The 17,134-nt window shown below is 47.5% G+C and overlaps 6 protein-coding genes across 6 annotated transcripts; 3 read left to right on the forward strand and 3 right to left on the reverse strand.

Moving 5' to 3' along the window:
- Window positions 1-320: 320 nt before the first annotated feature.
- SERLADRAFT_466885 (uncharacterized protein) lies at window positions 321-928 on the reverse strand (the record flags this gene model as incomplete). The annotated part of the gene is made up of 3 exons (XM_007318047.1): window positions 321-428; window positions 481-849; window positions 899-928. 2 exons carry the CDS (start codon window positions 680-682, stop codon window positions 340-342), a joined length of 291 nt encoding a protein of 96 aa, XP_007318109.1.
- Window positions 929-1,080: 152 nt separating this feature from the next.
- On the forward strand, window positions 1,081-2,590 carry SERLADRAFT_388764 (uncharacterized protein; the record flags this gene model as incomplete). Its single annotated transcript, XM_007318048.1, has 6 exons — window positions 1,081-1,484; window positions 1,550-1,581; window positions 1,633-1,764; window positions 1,819-1,907; window positions 1,965-2,375; window positions 2,432-2,590. 6 exons carry the CDS (start codon window positions 1,222-1,224, stop codon window positions 2,498-2,500), a joined length of 996 nt encoding a protein of 331 aa, XP_007318110.1.
- A 400-nt stretch (window positions 2,591-2,990) lies between these two features.
- Window positions 2,991-4,061, forward strand: SERLADRAFT_388771 (uncharacterized protein; the record flags this gene model as incomplete). Its single annotated transcript, XM_007318049.1, has 6 exons — window positions 2,991-3,112; window positions 3,193-3,252; window positions 3,321-3,345; window positions 3,406-3,510; window positions 3,612-3,834; window positions 3,890-4,061. The coding sequence occupies 6 exons, from the start codon at window positions 3,080-3,082 to the stop codon at window positions 3,927-3,929; spliced, it is 486 nt and encodes a 161-aa protein (XP_007318111.1).
- Window positions 4,062-5,119: 1,058 nt separating this feature from the next.
- Window positions 5,120-6,445, reverse strand: SERLADRAFT_466897 (uncharacterized protein; the record flags this gene model as incomplete). Its single annotated transcript, XM_007318050.1, has 7 exons — window positions 5,120-5,524; window positions 5,573-5,696; window positions 5,749-5,788; window positions 5,839-5,856; window positions 5,909-5,975; window positions 6,035-6,347; window positions 6,408-6,445. 6 exons carry the CDS (start codon window positions 6,151-6,153, stop codon window positions 5,218-5,220), a joined length of 675 nt encoding a protein of 224 aa, XP_007318112.1.
- A 329-nt stretch (window positions 6,446-6,774) lies between these two features.
- SERLADRAFT_361341 (glycoside hydrolase family 2 protein) lies at window positions 6,775-10,420 on the forward strand (the record flags this gene model as incomplete). The annotated part of the gene is made up of 13 exons (XM_007318051.1): window positions 6,775-6,970; window positions 7,020-7,156; window positions 7,209-7,397; window positions 7,464-7,526; window positions 7,582-8,295; window positions 8,363-8,665; window positions 8,724-8,780; window positions 8,833-8,935; window positions 8,992-9,049; window positions 9,108-9,125; window positions 9,176-9,902; window positions 9,963-10,176; window positions 10,229-10,420. 13 exons carry the CDS (start codon window positions 6,775-6,777, stop codon window positions 10,321-10,323), a joined length of 2,874 nt encoding a protein of 957 aa, XP_007318113.1.
- SERLADRAFT_415332 (uncharacterized protein) lies at window positions 10,375-16,610 on the reverse strand (the record flags this gene model as incomplete). Its single annotated transcript, XM_007318052.1, has 6 exons — window positions 10,375-12,949; window positions 13,007-14,631; window positions 14,684-14,820; window positions 14,901-16,062; window positions 16,184-16,353; window positions 16,544-16,610. The coding sequence occupies 6 exons, from the start codon at window positions 16,608-16,610 to the stop codon at window positions 10,624-10,626; spliced, it is 5,487 nt and encodes a 1,828-aa protein (XP_007318114.1).
- Window positions 16,611-17,134: the final 524 nt, after the last annotated feature.

Consider the following 17,134-nt stretch of genomic DNA (forward strand, 5'->3'; position numbering starts at 1 on the left):
AGGAGGAGGAGCGTCTTTTAAGTTCACTGGGTTGTATGTATTGTTTGTTTTCGAGGCTCTTGCCAAACAAACGTCTTATATAGACCTTCCTCGCAGATCATAGTGGCCGCGATTTGCAAGCTTTGTTCATGCAACGCTCATGGTCGGATAGCGATAGCTCCTGCGTCATCCGAAAACTACAGAATATTGATGACCTACGTCAAAAGAAATGAACCCTATAGTCCTTGCGAACAGCTCGGAATGCTGACCTGAGAAATGCGACCGTAAGTTACGGGGTATGAGATAGCTGTCAGCGTTAAAAGAATTTAATTTCAAAAAATAAAAGATAATTGTGTATAATTAACTGATTACTTCGAAACACTGGACAGATTCAGATTCAGAACACAGAGTAATTTGCAACTGCTGACGCAACAGTGCCCAACTTGAAGCTTAAAGTCTCATCAGTGTCAGAACTACCGCCTCATGCCTGTGCAATTCTACCTTCAAGCATCCATGTTTTCTTTATCTCGAGTCCCACGACGTGCTGCGTATTCAGAAGTTTACTTCGACGGAGGAAAAAAAGTCTTCCTAAACGACAGCTAAGTGAGCGACGAGGTGGAGCTCGGACTATCGTTTTATGATCCCGCAGCAGCTTCCCGCTCCAACCCTTTACTCCACTGGGAATATCACCAAAGCGATACATATTATCGCCAGGATTTGGGGTTCTCGAACTTGTAACACTTTTAGAGGGTACCTGCCGTATACGTATATCGAGGGATATCTCACTCCACAACGGCTGATGCAACTGAGACCAGCTCTGACAGTCTCGTCGCCGATCTAGACTGCTACGTTACATTGACCCTTTAAGTGCTTGAAAAGTTAGTGCACTGAAATGGCTGCTTCATAAGATATTCCTCACCGGACACTGTGGGTGTCATTGTCGCGGTCTGGTGGGGAGTACCAGCGGGTGGGTGAGCTAAAGGAGGACGTGTAGGCGTGGGAACGTGACGTCATGTCGCTTTCATTCTTGGCATGTAGTAGACACCCTGGAAGTTGGATGGAGCACAACTACACGACCAATCCAAAGGTAAATGCGGTTGCAAGATACCCGCGCACGTGGGCTTTCATGTATAAAGCAACACCTGCTGCGCAATGTCCATTCCCGCCCATATACCACCGTCACACATACTACTCATCTCATTCTTTTTTCAGATTTCCTCCTTTCAACATCTTCATCAAACCATGGCATTATATTCCCGTCATCCACGTTTCACGATAGCTTTACTTGTCTTAATTTTCATTTTCGTTCTTTTATTTGCCAACTCGGGATCGCCAGACATGTTGGAGCGCCCATATCCCGTGGCTTTGAGCAAGACAACATCTCTACCGCCAGGCTTCTTTGTTCAGGAACAACTGAAGTTAAATGAGGCGCACTATCAGGACATGCTTGAACAACGGCAAGGTCTGATCGCAAAGTGGGGGCCGACAGCAGAAAAGGTCGATCCGTGAGTCTACTTTGCTGTCGCACCTGTTACCATATTCCTGTATCTCACCTACTTTTGTCATCCAGTTTCCCATCGAACGGCGAATTCTACACACTTTGTATGTCGTTTCGCGCGGCTATCTTTCTACCAGATTTTTAAACGTTCGCAGGGGATTTCTTCCTACCGTCTTTCAGATGTCCACACAAAGTTGAACGTGTTGGTATCATGGGTGACGGGGGCAAATGGACTTGCGGATTGGAACGTGTCATTCCAAAGAAGAACTGTGTCATGTATTCTTTTGGTACGCCGCCCTGAATCATCTTCGCCAAGATGGGGGTCTGATGTCCAGATATAGGCATTAATGGCGAATCATCTTATGAAGCTGAAATTATGGAGCGGGCCAAAGGATGCCAGCTCTATGGATATGATTTCAGTGTATACAGCGTACGTATTTTGCTCTTGGAGCATGCGTTACTTCAACAGTAACCTTGACTATTTCAGTTTGGGCCTGAGATTGAACACGTTCCCTCCATCAAAGCCCGCTCGCATTTCTACTCGTATGCACTAGGGCCTAAAGATGCCTATGCAACCGAAGACTTCCCAAAGACTTACAGCCTCCGCACACTCATGGAGAAAAATGGTCACGACTTTATCGACATTCTCAAAGTCGATATCGAAGGCGGAGAATTCGAATCTCTCGATACTTTCATCGACAGCTTCGACGGAGAGCCATTACCCTTTGGCCAGTTACAACTGGAAGTACATGCCTTCCGAAGCGAGACTGTCACAGATTTCGCCAAGTTCTTGAAATGGTGGGAGAAGCTTGAAAGAGCGGGATTGAGACCGTTCTTTTCCGAGCCGAACTTGGTCTATGTGAATCTGGTCAGGGGCGTTCGACCAGATCTGATAGAAGTGAGTGGTATTCTTACCGTCACGTCGATAGATCGGAACTCATGACATCCCCCTAGTATTCTTTCATTAACATCAGGGGTAACCACGAGTTGGTATCCGACGGATTCCTTCATCACCAAAAGTAATGACAAATATTGTATAATACATATACATTTTACATAGGACACTACGCATTTTCTACTGTACCCAATACAATCCTATCACATTTGAACCACCTGTAACTTGAATTGACAGATAGCAGCCCACATTATCATCATTCATCAAGTATACTCGCAGACCTAATTTACTGAGGCGCCGATAGCATTCATAGGCTTTCATGTTCTGTCAAATGTTCCTTCGTCCCATATGGGGTGTGCCTTGTACTTAAGTCACCACCATCAACATCTCAAGTTATAGAACTCTAGCCCTTGCTATCCAATGACCACAGCTGTATTGACAGTGAGTATCATGCGTTCCACCTTTACGTGAGAAGGCATTCCGACGTCCTTCCCGCCCAGTTCTCGTTCCGCCTCCAGGATAAATTTGAACAACCTCACCTGCCATAAATAGACCCTGACGTCTCCACTTAGTCATCCGATTCCCTGGTCTGCTGACCTGCGATGAACACTATCAAACGGTTTCTCCTCAACAGCTTCAGACCCAAGCGCTCTCCCCAGCTTCCTTCTTCCCCCCGACGCAGTCTCACCACTAAACCACCTGTCAGGATGCCTCGCACTGCTGAGACCGCTAGTTACAAGGTGAGAGCTTCCCCTATCATATCCAAGGCCCCAAGTTCTCAGCGTTTCTGATTCATGTTTTTGAATTTAATCGCACGCAGTTCAATCACACGATGATTCGTGTCAAGGACCCCAAGTTGTCGCTCAAGTTCTACTGCGACGTATGTCTTTTCTTTTTTTTGTGTAGGCTTATGATGTCATTTGTAATTATCTGATCTTTATCGTTCAGGTACTCGGCATGGATGTTATCTCTGGTGAGTACCTACCGCATATATCTCGACCCCCCTATACTTCCTCACGAATGAATCCGACAGAAAAAAACATGGGCGATTTTACGCTGTACTTCCTCGGATACGACCATGACAACAGCATGGAGCTGTTACCTGAAGAAAGGGAAAAGAAGCGATTCAACCGCGAAGGTGAGAATCCCATACCCTCCTATCATTTCTATACACCAGCCTGTGTATCAACCAAACCTGATCTAAAAACTCACCGTGCTTCCTGTCTTTCTTCCACGCAGGGATCTTGGAACTCACACACAACCACGGAACCGAGTCCGATGCCAGCTTCCAAGGCTACTCCAGCGGCAATTCTGACCCCGGCAGAGGTTTCGGCCATATCGCCATAACCGTGGACAACATCGAAGAGGCTTGCGCGAGGCTTGAGAGCCTCGGTGTTCCTTTCAAGAAACGGCTCACCGATGGCAAGATGAAGAACATTGCATTCATCCTCGACCCTGATGGGTAAGCTATCTTTTCTTGTCTGCCTTTCGTACCGTGGCTGACAAGTTGATTTTAGCTACTGGGTCGAGATCGTTCCTGGCGCTATCAAGTTGTAAGCCCATTTTAGCTGTGTTTTGGAAGACGTGGAGTTGAGAAGTGAAAAAGGAGTCAATTGTAAGCTGTACGAGTAACTGAATGCCATAGTAGTCTTGTAAAGCTGTGTACCTCGAATGAACTGGATTGTGCTGTAAGATCTATGACATCAGTCGTTATCGTGTTGTAAAGATGGGACTCCTGTTTGATGACGATTTTATAACGGACGGACGAGATAGTTTCTGCTAAAAGAGATGTGCTCACTGCGGTACCAGACCTAGGATAGAGATCTTGTCATCACTAGCTTGACGTCATTTGTTGCTCCTCGTATCTATCTTAATTAGTTTAGGCACCAGTATTCGAACATCCTGAAATATCGTTCAGACGTACGCACAGGAAAGTGGAAACCGTGTTGCAGGATGATGTAAAAATGAACAAACACCGCCCTTTGCTCGTAAAAAAAACTCTCATACATACAAGTCCTCTAAGTGAAACGATCTGCATGAACAAGATGGCTTACTTTAGAACTGGCCTGGGCCGCTGTCTGAGCGCACATATAGCTCCTGGAACAACGCGCCAACTCGGTTGATGCGGCTGATGAGCTGAAGAATGGATGATGACATCTGGGCGCGGAAGAAATGATCTCCGGCGATCCCTAGTCCACATTCACTCACCACCATTCGCGATCTCCACCCGATGGCCGTGGGGCGTAAAAATAATGTCCATGCTCTGCGCGTCCGAGGAGATTGGCGGTATGTATATCATCAGGTCAGGAAAACTGTCAATGTCAGAAATGTTAAATATTGTCGTGGCGTTATTCTTGCCTTGACGCTAAATCCGTTTCACTGTCATCAACGTTATAATGTACCTGAATAGCGTAAGAGTGCATAGACCCTTGTTAAGTATCAGGACAGGATGCAGAATTGAAACGCGATCTCGCCAGCTTGCTTAAGTTGTCGCAGGAGATTTGTGCAGTATTCAATGCGATGAGATACATTGGACATAATGCCGTCACCGTTTCGGAGAAATGTGCATGAGGCAAAAAAGCCGTTCGGAGAAACTGGGCATTGACGAAGGACAGAAGGAGCACTCGTGAGCGTTTGAATTCCGAGTGTCAAGCTAGACGCTCTGGCCGATGGGTCAATAAAAGGAAGGATGACGATATTTTTCTCCGGCCGAGAAACGGACCTCAACCTCCGGCTACTCGTATCATGCCCGGACTCACCGAGTCCGCATCACCAGTATATGCGAAGTGCAGATGAATACATTCGCGCTAGATGTACACATATAATATAATGTTAAGTATCGCAACTATGAAGCTAGCTTACGTCGCTTAGCTTCTGGCTGAGAGTCTCTACTACCCTCGTCTGACCGCCTCGAACCAGCATCCTTAGTACTTGTCGATTGTGATGGTGAATTTGAAGACTCGGTCGGCGTGACTTTTGCCTTCTTCTTGACTAGTACGCCTTTCAGCAGTTTCTTCGTGTCTTTCTTCGTGGATGGTGCTGGAACGCTTTTGCTTTTGCTAGTAGTTGCAGGTAGACTGGGAGATTGTTCAGAGCTTGGTGTAGTAACTGGTTGAGGCTTGTTCATCGCATTTTCTCGTGCAACGACAGCTCTGAAGAACATGTTAGCGACTTCTTAGCTTGCAATATATTTGAATTACTTTTTGAAATCCATTAGTTCTTCGCCATCTTGCTGCTTCCTCAACCGTTCTTCCTCATTCTGCTTTTCTCGAAGGGAGTCTAGGAACATGATTTCGTCCTCCTCCAACGCACGAAACTGGTTAGCTTTAAAGTGCGAGGTCAATAAGATAAGGGAAATTGCAAGTCTAAGCCTTACCTAGCTTCGTCTTTTCCTCCCATTCCTCTTGTTTTGCAGCCTACCGAATGTAAGTACATGTTAGTAAAAGGGGAATACATTGCAATGCACCCTGTTCGCAGCCAGTTTCTAAGTAAAGATAGATTAATATACTGCATATCAATAGCTATAGTCAACTTACCTCAGCTAAGCTCCTGCCATCGTACGAGTCCTCGTTTACCGGCAATTTTGGAGGCTCCTGGCCAAGTCTGCAGGCATTTGGCTTAGTCTATACTACCGAGTACATGTATAACGGTTGAAAGCTCACCTGGCATATGCCGCCTTCCACTGTTCTTCACGACGTGATTTGGCTGCTTCGATATCAGTCGACGAAACGAAACGCGAGCCGACAACTCCTTCGGAAAGTGATGGTACTGCTTCCTCCATTTATTTTAGATTGTACTGTGTATTGAAAGGTGCTAGCTGAGTCGTCCTGTAAATGGCATAGTGAAGGCCAACAGGTGAATGGTGAACTGACTCAAAACGCTTCCTTTAAAGTAAAGCAGTAGTGCTGAAGTCTGAAGCCTTACCTTGAGTGTATGCGAGTTTATGTTGTAATATCACAACGCAGCCAAATCAGTCTTGAAAGTTTGAGTGTGAGCTGGATATGCAGCGAAAGAGACAACAACGCTGGCTCTTACCGTTGTATATGCAGAGTGGATGGTAGTGGAACTTGAATGAGAGGGGACGTCTCGCCGGTGGGCGTTCGGCCAAGTCCGGCGATTGATCACCGGGGCAGCCGGCGAGAATGATTTACCATGGGCTCATTCACAATGATTCTTGGGAATATTAGGCCATCTATTTACCAAAGTCTTACGCTATTACGGGTTGCCGACTCAGCTCGACACGGTCACCTGGTCTGAGAGCACGGTCATGGGTCCAGATGACAATTTCTGGTGCAACATCATTTCATCCTTAATCCCGTTCCATATATATATATTGACTACAGACATAATGTGTTCTTCACGTCGCATTGTTTCCTTCCTTCAGGACTATCAGTGGTAGACGATGTTGCGGACGCTTGCAGCGCTCGTCGCGTGCCTTCCAGTGCTAGCGTTGGGTCAGGTCTTCGACCTTTCTGACTTGCAATGGACACTCAAGAACCAGAATGGCTCTATTGTCGTCCCTGGTGCTGTGCCTTCACAAGCTCATCTCGACCTGTACAGAGCAGGAATTATCAACAACCCATTGCTCGGTATCAATGGTAAGCATATTAATCGTGTTTGACAGCGATCATTCTCAGGGATTCGCAGAATATACGGAAAGATGGATCGTGAATGACAACTGGACATATACGGCAGACTTGTCTCCATTCACACAAAATTATAAGACTAGCTCTTCTGACAAAACTCTCTTGGTATTCTACGGGATTGACACCATCGCCAATATCGTTCGTAGTTTTCATTTCTATCCGTATCACGTATATCTCAAGCACTCTTTAGACTTTCGCTGGTCAACCTCTAGCCTGGGTCAACAATCAATTCCGGCAGTATATTTACGATGTCTCTGATTTACTGGGCTCCCCTGCTTCAGGAGACAGTAATTTAACGCTTGCTTTTGAGTCTGCGTGGTACTACGGAATGAATGTCTCAACTTTGCCTGATGCTGAATATTTCCCGGACACGGATACCGTAACTACGGTTGATCAGGTCAGTCAATTCATCGTATATCACCACTTGTGTTGACACGTTTTCTAGTTCGAGTATCCCTCAGTCCGTGAATGGATTCGCAAAATTCAGGATGACTTTGGATGGGATTGGGTGCGTTTCAACTTGTCAAGCAAATTATCAGTTCACTCCCTAACGCTGATATTAGGGCCCAGCATTTGTACCAAGTGGCATATTCAAACCGGCGTACCTCATTACATTGTCTGAATCAACGCAAGCTGGAAATATGACTTTGGCCGCTCCTGCTCCGTCTCCACAGACCTATGGAAACGCGGTATTCATCGAAGAGTCCGCCATCGACATCTATAAGTATGGCCAGAACTTCTCTGTAGCTCCCAACCAGACAGCAGATTGGGTCGTCAACGTAACTCTCGGTCTCCGCTCGGCAGCATCTTACGAGAGCCCATCGATCACTCTGTCAATTCCTGAACTGAATCTCAAATCAGATTCATTGCCAATTGATGCTATTGAATCATCGGTAGACGAGTCGACATTTGCGAGCGTTCAGTGGACGATTCCTGACGGCGTACCGGAGCGGTGGTACCCGATCGATCTTGGAACGCCCAAATTATATAACTTGACAGTGAGTCTCGATTTGGGTAATCAAGCAGGGGCAGAGCCTATCTCCTTCACGACGGCCACTGGATTCCGTACCATCGAGCTCTTGCAAACGCCATATTCGCAACAGGAAGTCGAAGAGCGTGGCATAACTCCGGGTGACCAATGGCATTTCGCGATCAACGGCGAAGCTTTCTTCAGCAAAGGCACGAATATCATTCCATTCGACCCCTTCTATGCGCGCATCAACCCTGAAGCAGTGAGGTGGGTACTTCAGAGTGCTATATTGAGTGGACAAAACATGGTAGGTTGATATCAAGAGCAAAGAAGGCACTTCATACTCACGATACTTACATTCAATCCCTATTTAGTTACGTGTCTGGGGTGGAGGGATATATCAGCCTTCGGATACGGCGACTGCTGGAGGGTTGTATGACTTCTATGCACTGTGCGACGAACTCGGTATCTTGGCCTGGTCGGAGTTGATATTCTCGGACTCTCTGTACCCCATAAACGACTTCCTTCTCGAGTCTGTAGAACCTGAGGTGAGACAGAATGTGAGGAGAGTGACGAGACACCCGAGTAACGCACAATGGGCTGGTGGAAACGAGATTGAAGGCATGGTTATGAGCGTTAATACCTCTTTGGCTAATGGAACGCATTATTTGGACGAGGTTGGTTTTCATCTGATATATCTGGATGTCATCTGATCGTGTATCTTGCCTCTTCTAGTTTGTTACTCTATTCCAAGACTATTTATATGGCATTGTAACCTCTGAAACCAAATCGGTGAGTTGGTATAAAGATACGCCATGTACCCACCGAATAACCAGTGATACAGGTTCCGTACACCGATTGTTCGACGACTCATGGTGTTCTGAGTCTCGACCCTTACGTGCTAAGGTTTGCGAATGGTACTCCAGGTTACATTTACGGAAACAGCGGTATGCATCTGCGCAATATTATGCTAGACAATGTTGACGAAAATCTTGTTTCCCAGAGCGTTACAACTATGATGCTACTCAAGCATTCAATTTGAGCACTTATCCTGTCTCTCGGTATGCCCTCAAATGTAAAGCTCTATCTCAGCTAACGCCGTGCTCCCTTTGATTATAGATTCGTGAACGAGTTCGGGTATGTCTAGTAATTTTTCGCTTTGGGGTATAACTGATATCGCTCGTTAGATTCCACTCCATGCCTTCCTTCTACAGCTGGGAAGAAGTGCTGGAAAACGCTGAAGATTTCAATTTCAACTCTACCGTCGTGATGTCTCGAGATCACCACCCTCCAGCCGGTAACTTGTCCTGGCCCAACCCCAATGCACCTCAAGGTCAATACCAGATGTCAAGCGCAGTCGAACTCTGGCTGCCTACTCCCGGAACGTCCGACTCGAATCAAACCTTCGCTCAGTGGTGCTGGTCCACACAGCTCTTCCAATCGATGAACATGGTGGCCGAAATCGCTTGGTACAGACGCGGAGCCGGTTTGGGCGAGAACAACCTTGGCAGCTTGGTCTGGCAGCTCAACGACATATGGCAAGGTGTCAGCTGGGCGGCTATCGAGTATTCTGGGAGGTGGAAGGTGCTTCAGTACGGAATGGCCAGCATATATTCGCCGGTGGTCGTCAACCCGTTCTGGATGCCTGAGAACGACACTTTGACGATTCTCGCCACGTCCGATCGGTGGGAGACTGTTGAAGGATCGGCCCAGCTTACGTGGTACGACTGGAGTGGGAACGTGTTGAACTCTAGCACGCAGAGTTTCGCCATCCCCACTTTGAATAACTCTCTACTTTTCGAAGCTACCGGTCTGCAGAACATCCTCCCATCAGGCGCGAATGCCAATGACGTCTTCCTTTTGCTCAACCTGACGGCACAAGTTGGCAATAAGACCGTTACGAACGAGAACTATGTACGTCTTCCTAGCCTGCCTTCGGCATTGCGTATAGCTGACTCCTATCACCCGATCTAGTTCACACCCGTATCTCTCGCGAATGCTACTCTGGTCGACCCTCAGATTGAGGTTACTTCTGGAGAGAATTACACGTTTACGCTTTCTGCCAAGGGTGGTGTGGGAGCGTGGACTTGGCTTGACCACCCCTCAGGTACCGTTGGATACTTCATCGACACATCGAGTGGTCTGCCCTCGAACGGATACTACCTCATCCCAGGCATAGATCGTACAGGTGAGTGCCATGCATCGCGAATTTGACGTCTGCTGACACAATGTTCGTCCAGTCCAATTCGTAATGAACGATGCCACCTCTACAGTCCTCAGCCCTGATCCAGCAGACTTTGTCCTGAGATCCCTGTGGAACAATACAAATATATAAGATCCCGCTTTTGAGATGTTAAAAAAATGGACAATGGGGCAAATGTAACGTAGTGTGCTCGGTGCGGATATACATTTTCTTGCTGGTTCACTTCTCGCTGTTTTGGCCTATTACATCCAAGGCAGCTCAAAAAATTCTCTGGCTACAGTGAGTACTAAGTAGTACATACAACAGACAAGATAGCAATATAAACAACAAAACTAATGACTGATAACTATTATCATAAGTTACTTCAACAACGTAAAAACCAGATAAAGACTACACGGGGGGGAAAAAGTCAAAAATAAAAACAACAAAAGATTAGCATGAGAGCGAAGACAACAGTAACTGCAACGTCCGTTCATCCAACCCTCCTCGTCCCAACGCCGATACGATCGAGTCCGAGTGACATGCCAAACGCTTCAAAGTTAAGGACGCGATGGCATTCTCTATCCGAATGGACAAGGAATCCAGATGCATTAAAATTTCAAGATCAGACGTTTTCTCGTCCAGTGGAGGCAACAAGAGTCTCAGATCACCCTGCATGACAGACGAGTCCAGCCGTTCCTCGCCCAACCGCTCGTTCTGCTCTCGAGGCCGGAACACCCGACAGGACGCCAACGCCTCCAAACGCAGGCACAGGATGGCAAGATCTCGCACGTGGGAGATCTTGGGATGAACTTTGGAGGATGTGACCATCGGCTGCGGTGGCCCTAATGGCTGCGGCGGTAGTATGGGCTGCATCATAGCCATCGGGTGTGGTGTGTACTTTTCGGGACTCTGTCGTCCTATCAACTCAAGGGGATAGACTAACGACAGCATCTCCGGAACTTCCAGCCCCTTTAGTTTCACCTCGCCCACAGGCACAACGACAATTTTCATACTGCGAATGGCGTCAATCGCTTGGGGAGGTTGCACATCTGAATATTCGGTATCAGGACCACTCTCGAATATCTTCGCATTGATTTCCCGGACAACGTCTGCGCTGCACATTATTTGTCCACCGGCAGCGCTTCCCGTGATACGAGCAGAACGGTTCACCATCGGACCAAAGTAATCCATCCGGTTAGTGATGGGATCTGGCTCACACACAGGCATCCCACAATGTATACCCATGCGAACAGACAAGCCTCGAGCAACAAGATTCCCCTGAGTATCGTAAAACTCTCTGCCATCATCGCATTCCAGAATTTCAGAAGGCCAAGGCTGATTAAGAAGCTCTACTTGAACCGCAAGACACCATCGAAGTGCGGAAAGTGTAGTCGGGAAAGAACACATGAAGGCGTCGCCCTCTGTCTTCACCACATAGCCGCCACACAGGCGCAATTGGCGTCGCAACAATTGATTGTGCAAACGCATGGCTGTTGGCATACCCGCGTTGGCCTCCCACAGATGCGTGGAGTTTCGGATATCAGTGAAAGCCAAGGCGAGATGTCCCACAGGAGCCGACACTTCACCATCCAATCGAGAAATCTGGCGATCAGCAATATCAGCCTTCTTGCCACCACGCCGTTTCAGAGAGGTATAAGAGTTAGGATCCAGAAGGTCAGGGCTATGAAAGAGATCGGCAACAGAAATGACCATGATCATAGTACTTCCGTCGGCACCATAGCTGATAGCGAAATCTCTCAACTTTTGCGACGCAATCATGGGATCACCCCTCTCAGAGCGTGCAATATCGACAGCAGTTTGGTACCCGACGTAATCCCATAAACCACGATTACCAATAATGACGAACTCGTCAAGCTCGGTCAAAGGGCGAACGCAGATATCAGGACGTGAATTCACGACGGGGAAGTCGTGGTAGAAACCGAAGGAACGTGAAGTATCAGTTTCATCATGGATGAGACCTTTGGGAGATATCCAGCCTTCAGCCGCTCGTATTCGAGCCGTTTCAGATCGATTGAATGGGACATGTTCCGTGGAGATGAGCTCAGCGGAACCTTGCCTAGATATCACGGCAAGCGCTTGACCGACGTTGGCAACATACAGTAGTTTATCCACGAAGTACAGCACGATTCCTGAAGCACCACTTCGAATATAAGAGACATCATAGCCTACAGTACCTGCTGTTGATACGCTGGCTTGCGACATCTTGCGGGAGGAAGTATTGGAGTAAAGTTCGTCATGCAGGGTTTTGTTGAGCCTAAGGAAGGTACGCCGCAACGCATCCGGGACATGCTCGTCTTTAGATCGATCGAGAGAAGATAGCTGAGATGAGAAGATGGGAATAAATTTATCGTGCAGGAACCGTGACAGTCGATTATTGTTAGTGACGGCTTGAAAGCGACCAAACATAGCAAAGACAGCTTCGTTTTTCCTTTCTCGGAACTCTGGCTGCACGAGATCAAGCATTTGTAGATGGCCGTTTTTGCCTATGTTATCTGCGATACCATATGACATTCCATTGACAACGGAAAGTGACGTCCGTACACGACGATCGTCGCCTTCGTCAGGTATGTTTGGCAGAAATGTCGTCGTCACATCCATCATGCCCAACACACGCAACTGAGTAAGTTCAGTGAATCCAGCGAGCAATACTCGGTCGCCTTCCTCGTTCTCTGACTGGGATTTACTCTTCTCTGGTTTGATCTCTAACCGCTTGTTGCCAGATAGATTAAGGTACTTCAGGTTCTTGTTGAAATTCCTAAACATGAAAGATATAAAATCAAACCAATAGCAATAAACCTCAAACAACATTTACCAATTCCAGTCAAACTCCCAATTGTTGATGTTGTATTTGAGGAGGTTACTGCCTACATCGATGACAGAGAGATTCTTGATTTTCACCAGTTCACGAGGAAGTGTCTGCAATTGATTGCCATTGAGGAACAGAACAGTGAGGTTTTGCAATCGGTGCAGGTCCTCGATTGGGATACTCGTCAAGTTGTTGCCACTCAGATAAAGTTCCTCCAGCTTGACGAGATTCTTCAAGAATGATGGGGGTACCTGTTTAATCTCGTTAAAGGATAGATTCAGAACACGAAGCTCTTTCAATATTGTCAGAGGTGGCAGCGCTTCGTCGGTGAGTCTATTTTCACCAACGTATAATCGCTCCAAGGAGTGTGCAAGGGAGGGAAGGGGCGATGTCGTAGAGCTCGTAATCGACGCTGCAGACGACATCTTTCTTTCTTGATATGATGGCCGACTCGGTGAAACAGCCTCCAGGTTCACACCGACAGAAGGCGTAACAGAAACAGATGGTGGGTCGTGCCAGGTCTCCAATAGATTGGATGTCACATTGATGAGCGTCAACGAAGCACAATTCCAGAGCGTTTCAGGAAGTTCCTTCAGACTATTGTTATGGGCTTCAAGCGTTTCGAGTCGCTGTAGTTGTCCTATGCTAGATGGCAGTGCGTCGAGCTGGTTGTTGGAACAGCAAAGGGTGATTAAGCGACTAAGTTCGCCAAGAGAATCGGGTATCGACCTGAATGAATTATTATCAATCTTCAAATGCTGGAGCGAGGATAACTGCGAGAGGTCCAGATCGCTGAATGACGACAATTTTGCATGAGATATATCAAGAGACGTAAGAGGATAAGGAACCTGGCATGCGGGATTTGGTAAGAGGGTCAATCGTGTGATATCACTATGGGACACGTCTAGCGTCGTTAGAAGGGGTAATTGAGACAAGTCTAGAGCATGGAGTGCATTGTGGTCTGCTAGAAGTGTATCTAGCCTTGAGAGTTGACACACTGGTGAGAGGTCCGATATACCGTTCCTCCTACAGTCCAGAACACGAAGGCTGACCAAGGCTGCACACTCGTCTGGTAGTTTCGAGACCTGGTTTCCTAGAATAACTAGCCGCTCAAGTTTCTTGAGCAGACCTATCTTGTCTGGAAGCTCCGTGATCGTATTAAACGAAACATCAAGGTCCACTAGACTTGGCATCTCACAGATAACCGATGGAAAGTGGGAAAACATGTTATTTGAAATGTTAAGATATTTGAGGCTGCGCATTCCAGGGAAATATGAGGCGAGCTTTTCGATTCGGTTGTTTTGTAGTTTAAGGTTTGTGAGCTCTGGAATGCGGTCGAGTCCGGCGTCGTCCAGATCCATGATTCGATTACACGATAGGTCTAAGCGATGAAGGCTGGCCGTATGCCGTACACTCGAGGGTACCTTCTTCATAGCCATGTTACATAGACGCAGTTCACGCAGCGTAGTACAAGCCTGTAAGAAGTCGAGCGGAATTTCTACCATGGGATTGCGCGAAAGATTTAGATATATAATCGAGCTCGCATTCTGGTGTAGGACGATAGGAATTGCCGGAATTGCTCGGCCTGTAAGATCGACGTATTCAAACTCGTCAAACGTAAGATCCTCTGCCTGTACAAGCGATCAGAGAGCATATCCGTGTTGCAGAAATCAATACTATTACCGTTGGACCCAAGAGATGAGTCTTGTAAATAAACTTCATCAAAAACGTCATGTCTTCGCCTCCTAAAAAATCCAAGCTGTCTGCTTGGTCGTAGCCGGCGTGCTCCAATCTTCTTCGAACGATTTCAGCGGGTTTTTCTGTAGGGAGCAACAACCGCTCTTGAAGGATTATTAGCGACCGTAATAGTGCATTTGTTTGGCAGCATAGCAGAACCTACCCCGACCCCGCTCCTTCAAGTACAGTCGATGACTTTCAGCGTTTTCATCCGTAAGTTTCATGTCCAATAGTGGTGTCAGCTCTGCTACAGTCGATAGAAGGGAGATGGTAGCAACATGGTAAGTGTTATCGGCCCGATAGATCCGTACTCTATATGTCTTGCCATCGTGGACAGGAGGCATGAGTGTCTTATTCGTTTTGCGTCGCATCTTAGGTTTATTCGTCCCTCCGCCATTAACACTTAGATTCGACGCTGGCAACTTTGCTCCCACCACAGCCAAGCTTTCTTCTGAACTGGCTTCCTCTGGCCCCAAGTTACCTTCTCTCCTCTTGTGGACCGCCCAACTTTCCGGAGCAATCCAGACTGGGTCCATTTCCTGGTCATCTCTGTCATCGCCTTCAGGTGCCTCTCCATCCATAGGAAATATGGTCTTCGGGGAAACCTTTCTCTGGTCGTGTACTAGGTGAGCCTTACCTTTCGCCACAATTGATGGAAGGAATGGGTTGATGAAGAAAGAGCCTGTAGGTGACGAAGAAGCATGATGAATGCTGGCATCTGAGAAGCTTAGCGCGCTTGATTGCTGGCTTTCGATACCGCTCCCAGGCGAACTGGTAGACTCCATGTTCTGATTCGGTAATGCTGTCAGCTTGATGATTCCTTCCATATGGTCGATATCGGTATCTAGCTTGTATACGCCATCCTTTGGAGGGAGAGGTGGAGGTCTGTTCTGAGCCTTTCTCCTTGGTCGCACCAGTTTGTCTTTCTTCGGGAGTGGGGGAGGAGGTGGGGGCGGGGGTTCTGGTATGGACAGAGATGTCATGAAGGTGTCCGTGAACGTCTGAGAAGGACGGTTTGGAGGGGAGTGAGAACGTGAGAGCAGTCCGAGTCGATCCGAGTCACTTGCGAGTCTGCTCCTGCTACGAGACTTCTTGATAATGTTGAAGATGCTCATAGAGGATTTTCCCTTGCGGCTCTCCGGTGAGCTTGAGACGAGGGTAGCCTCGGACTGTATGGAGCTGGTGTAGGACTCGGCTATGCTGTGTGATTCGCTGTTACGAGTGCGACTGAGGAGGCTTGCTGTGCTGCCTTGACGAGGAAGAGAGAAGGAGGAAAAGGAGGCCTTTTGAGGGAGTCCAAAGGACCGCTTTCCTGGTGCGGCAGACTGTGCGCGCGAGAAGAGTGAGTTAGCTGAAAGAGAAATAAGGGATGATCCCTGTCCCCGTGATGCGAGTGTCGTTACACTCGCGCCAGGGCAGTGATCATGATGGGGTGAAAGAACTCACTGATTCGTCGAGCCATGGGGCGATAACGGTGTTCTCCTCATCGTTGGGGGCATGGGGCACGAGAATGTGTGGCGGGAGTAAATCTTCCTTTTGGAGGACGGGGAGAGAGGCAGCTGCTGAGGAAAGCTGCTCTGGTATCCTTGGGAAGTTGTTGTGTCTGTGGGGGGATTCTGTGCAGGACATTCAGGCGTTCATAGGACTGGCGTGTAGAGGGAGAAAAGAGAGTGACAAGGATACGACAATTCAGTTCAAAGGGAAAGGAAGCAACGGCCTATCATTTCACTCGTCAATCTATGGTTATCCTTTACCACGCTATTTCCCACTTGGACCTAATTTCCTTTTTTATCCATTCCATCGTACCAAATTCCTCCTCTTTTCGCCCAAAATCCTCTCCTGTCACTGATCCATGATGGATTTCCAGTGTCATTCTGACATTCAATCATGCCTGTCCTTTATCCAGAAAGCCCGTATCAGCAGGACAAAAGCTGCAAGCTATGTGTCTCTTTATTGCGACATGATCATCTCCGCTGACAGTAGACCATTGATTGATTGGTCGAATCACGCATCTCTGCAAACTCACATCCTGACATCGACCTCAAACGCCGAGCAAGCCTGCGCTCCAGTACATCATTATGGCACCCCCCGAAAGCGTGGTCTCATTCATCCGTGTCTGTCAGTTGCTTGCGTGGACGATGGTGGGTGACCCATCACATCATCTTTTACAGTCAGACGCCATCTCCGATTCACCAAATGCTGCAAGTTGGGGGCTATCCAAGGATTGCCCTCCGCAGTCCAATCCAAAGATAGAACGCACATCAAATTTGCGATGTCGATTTTCAACTTTATGCCTTGATGCTGAGACATTCAGTCTATACCTTTCGTCGTATCTTCTAGCAAGATATCTTGAATTCCATGATAGTAACACAAAATTCCAACGTGCGAACAATTCCT

Source organism: Serpula lacrymans, assembly GCF_000218685.1.
Source record: "Serpula lacrymans var. lacrymans S7.9 unplaced genomic scaffold SERLAscaffold_6, whole genome shotgun sequence".
NCBI classification, from domain to species: domain Eukaryota; kingdom Fungi; phylum Basidiomycota; class Agaricomycetes; order Boletales; family Serpulaceae; genus Serpula; species Serpula lacrymans.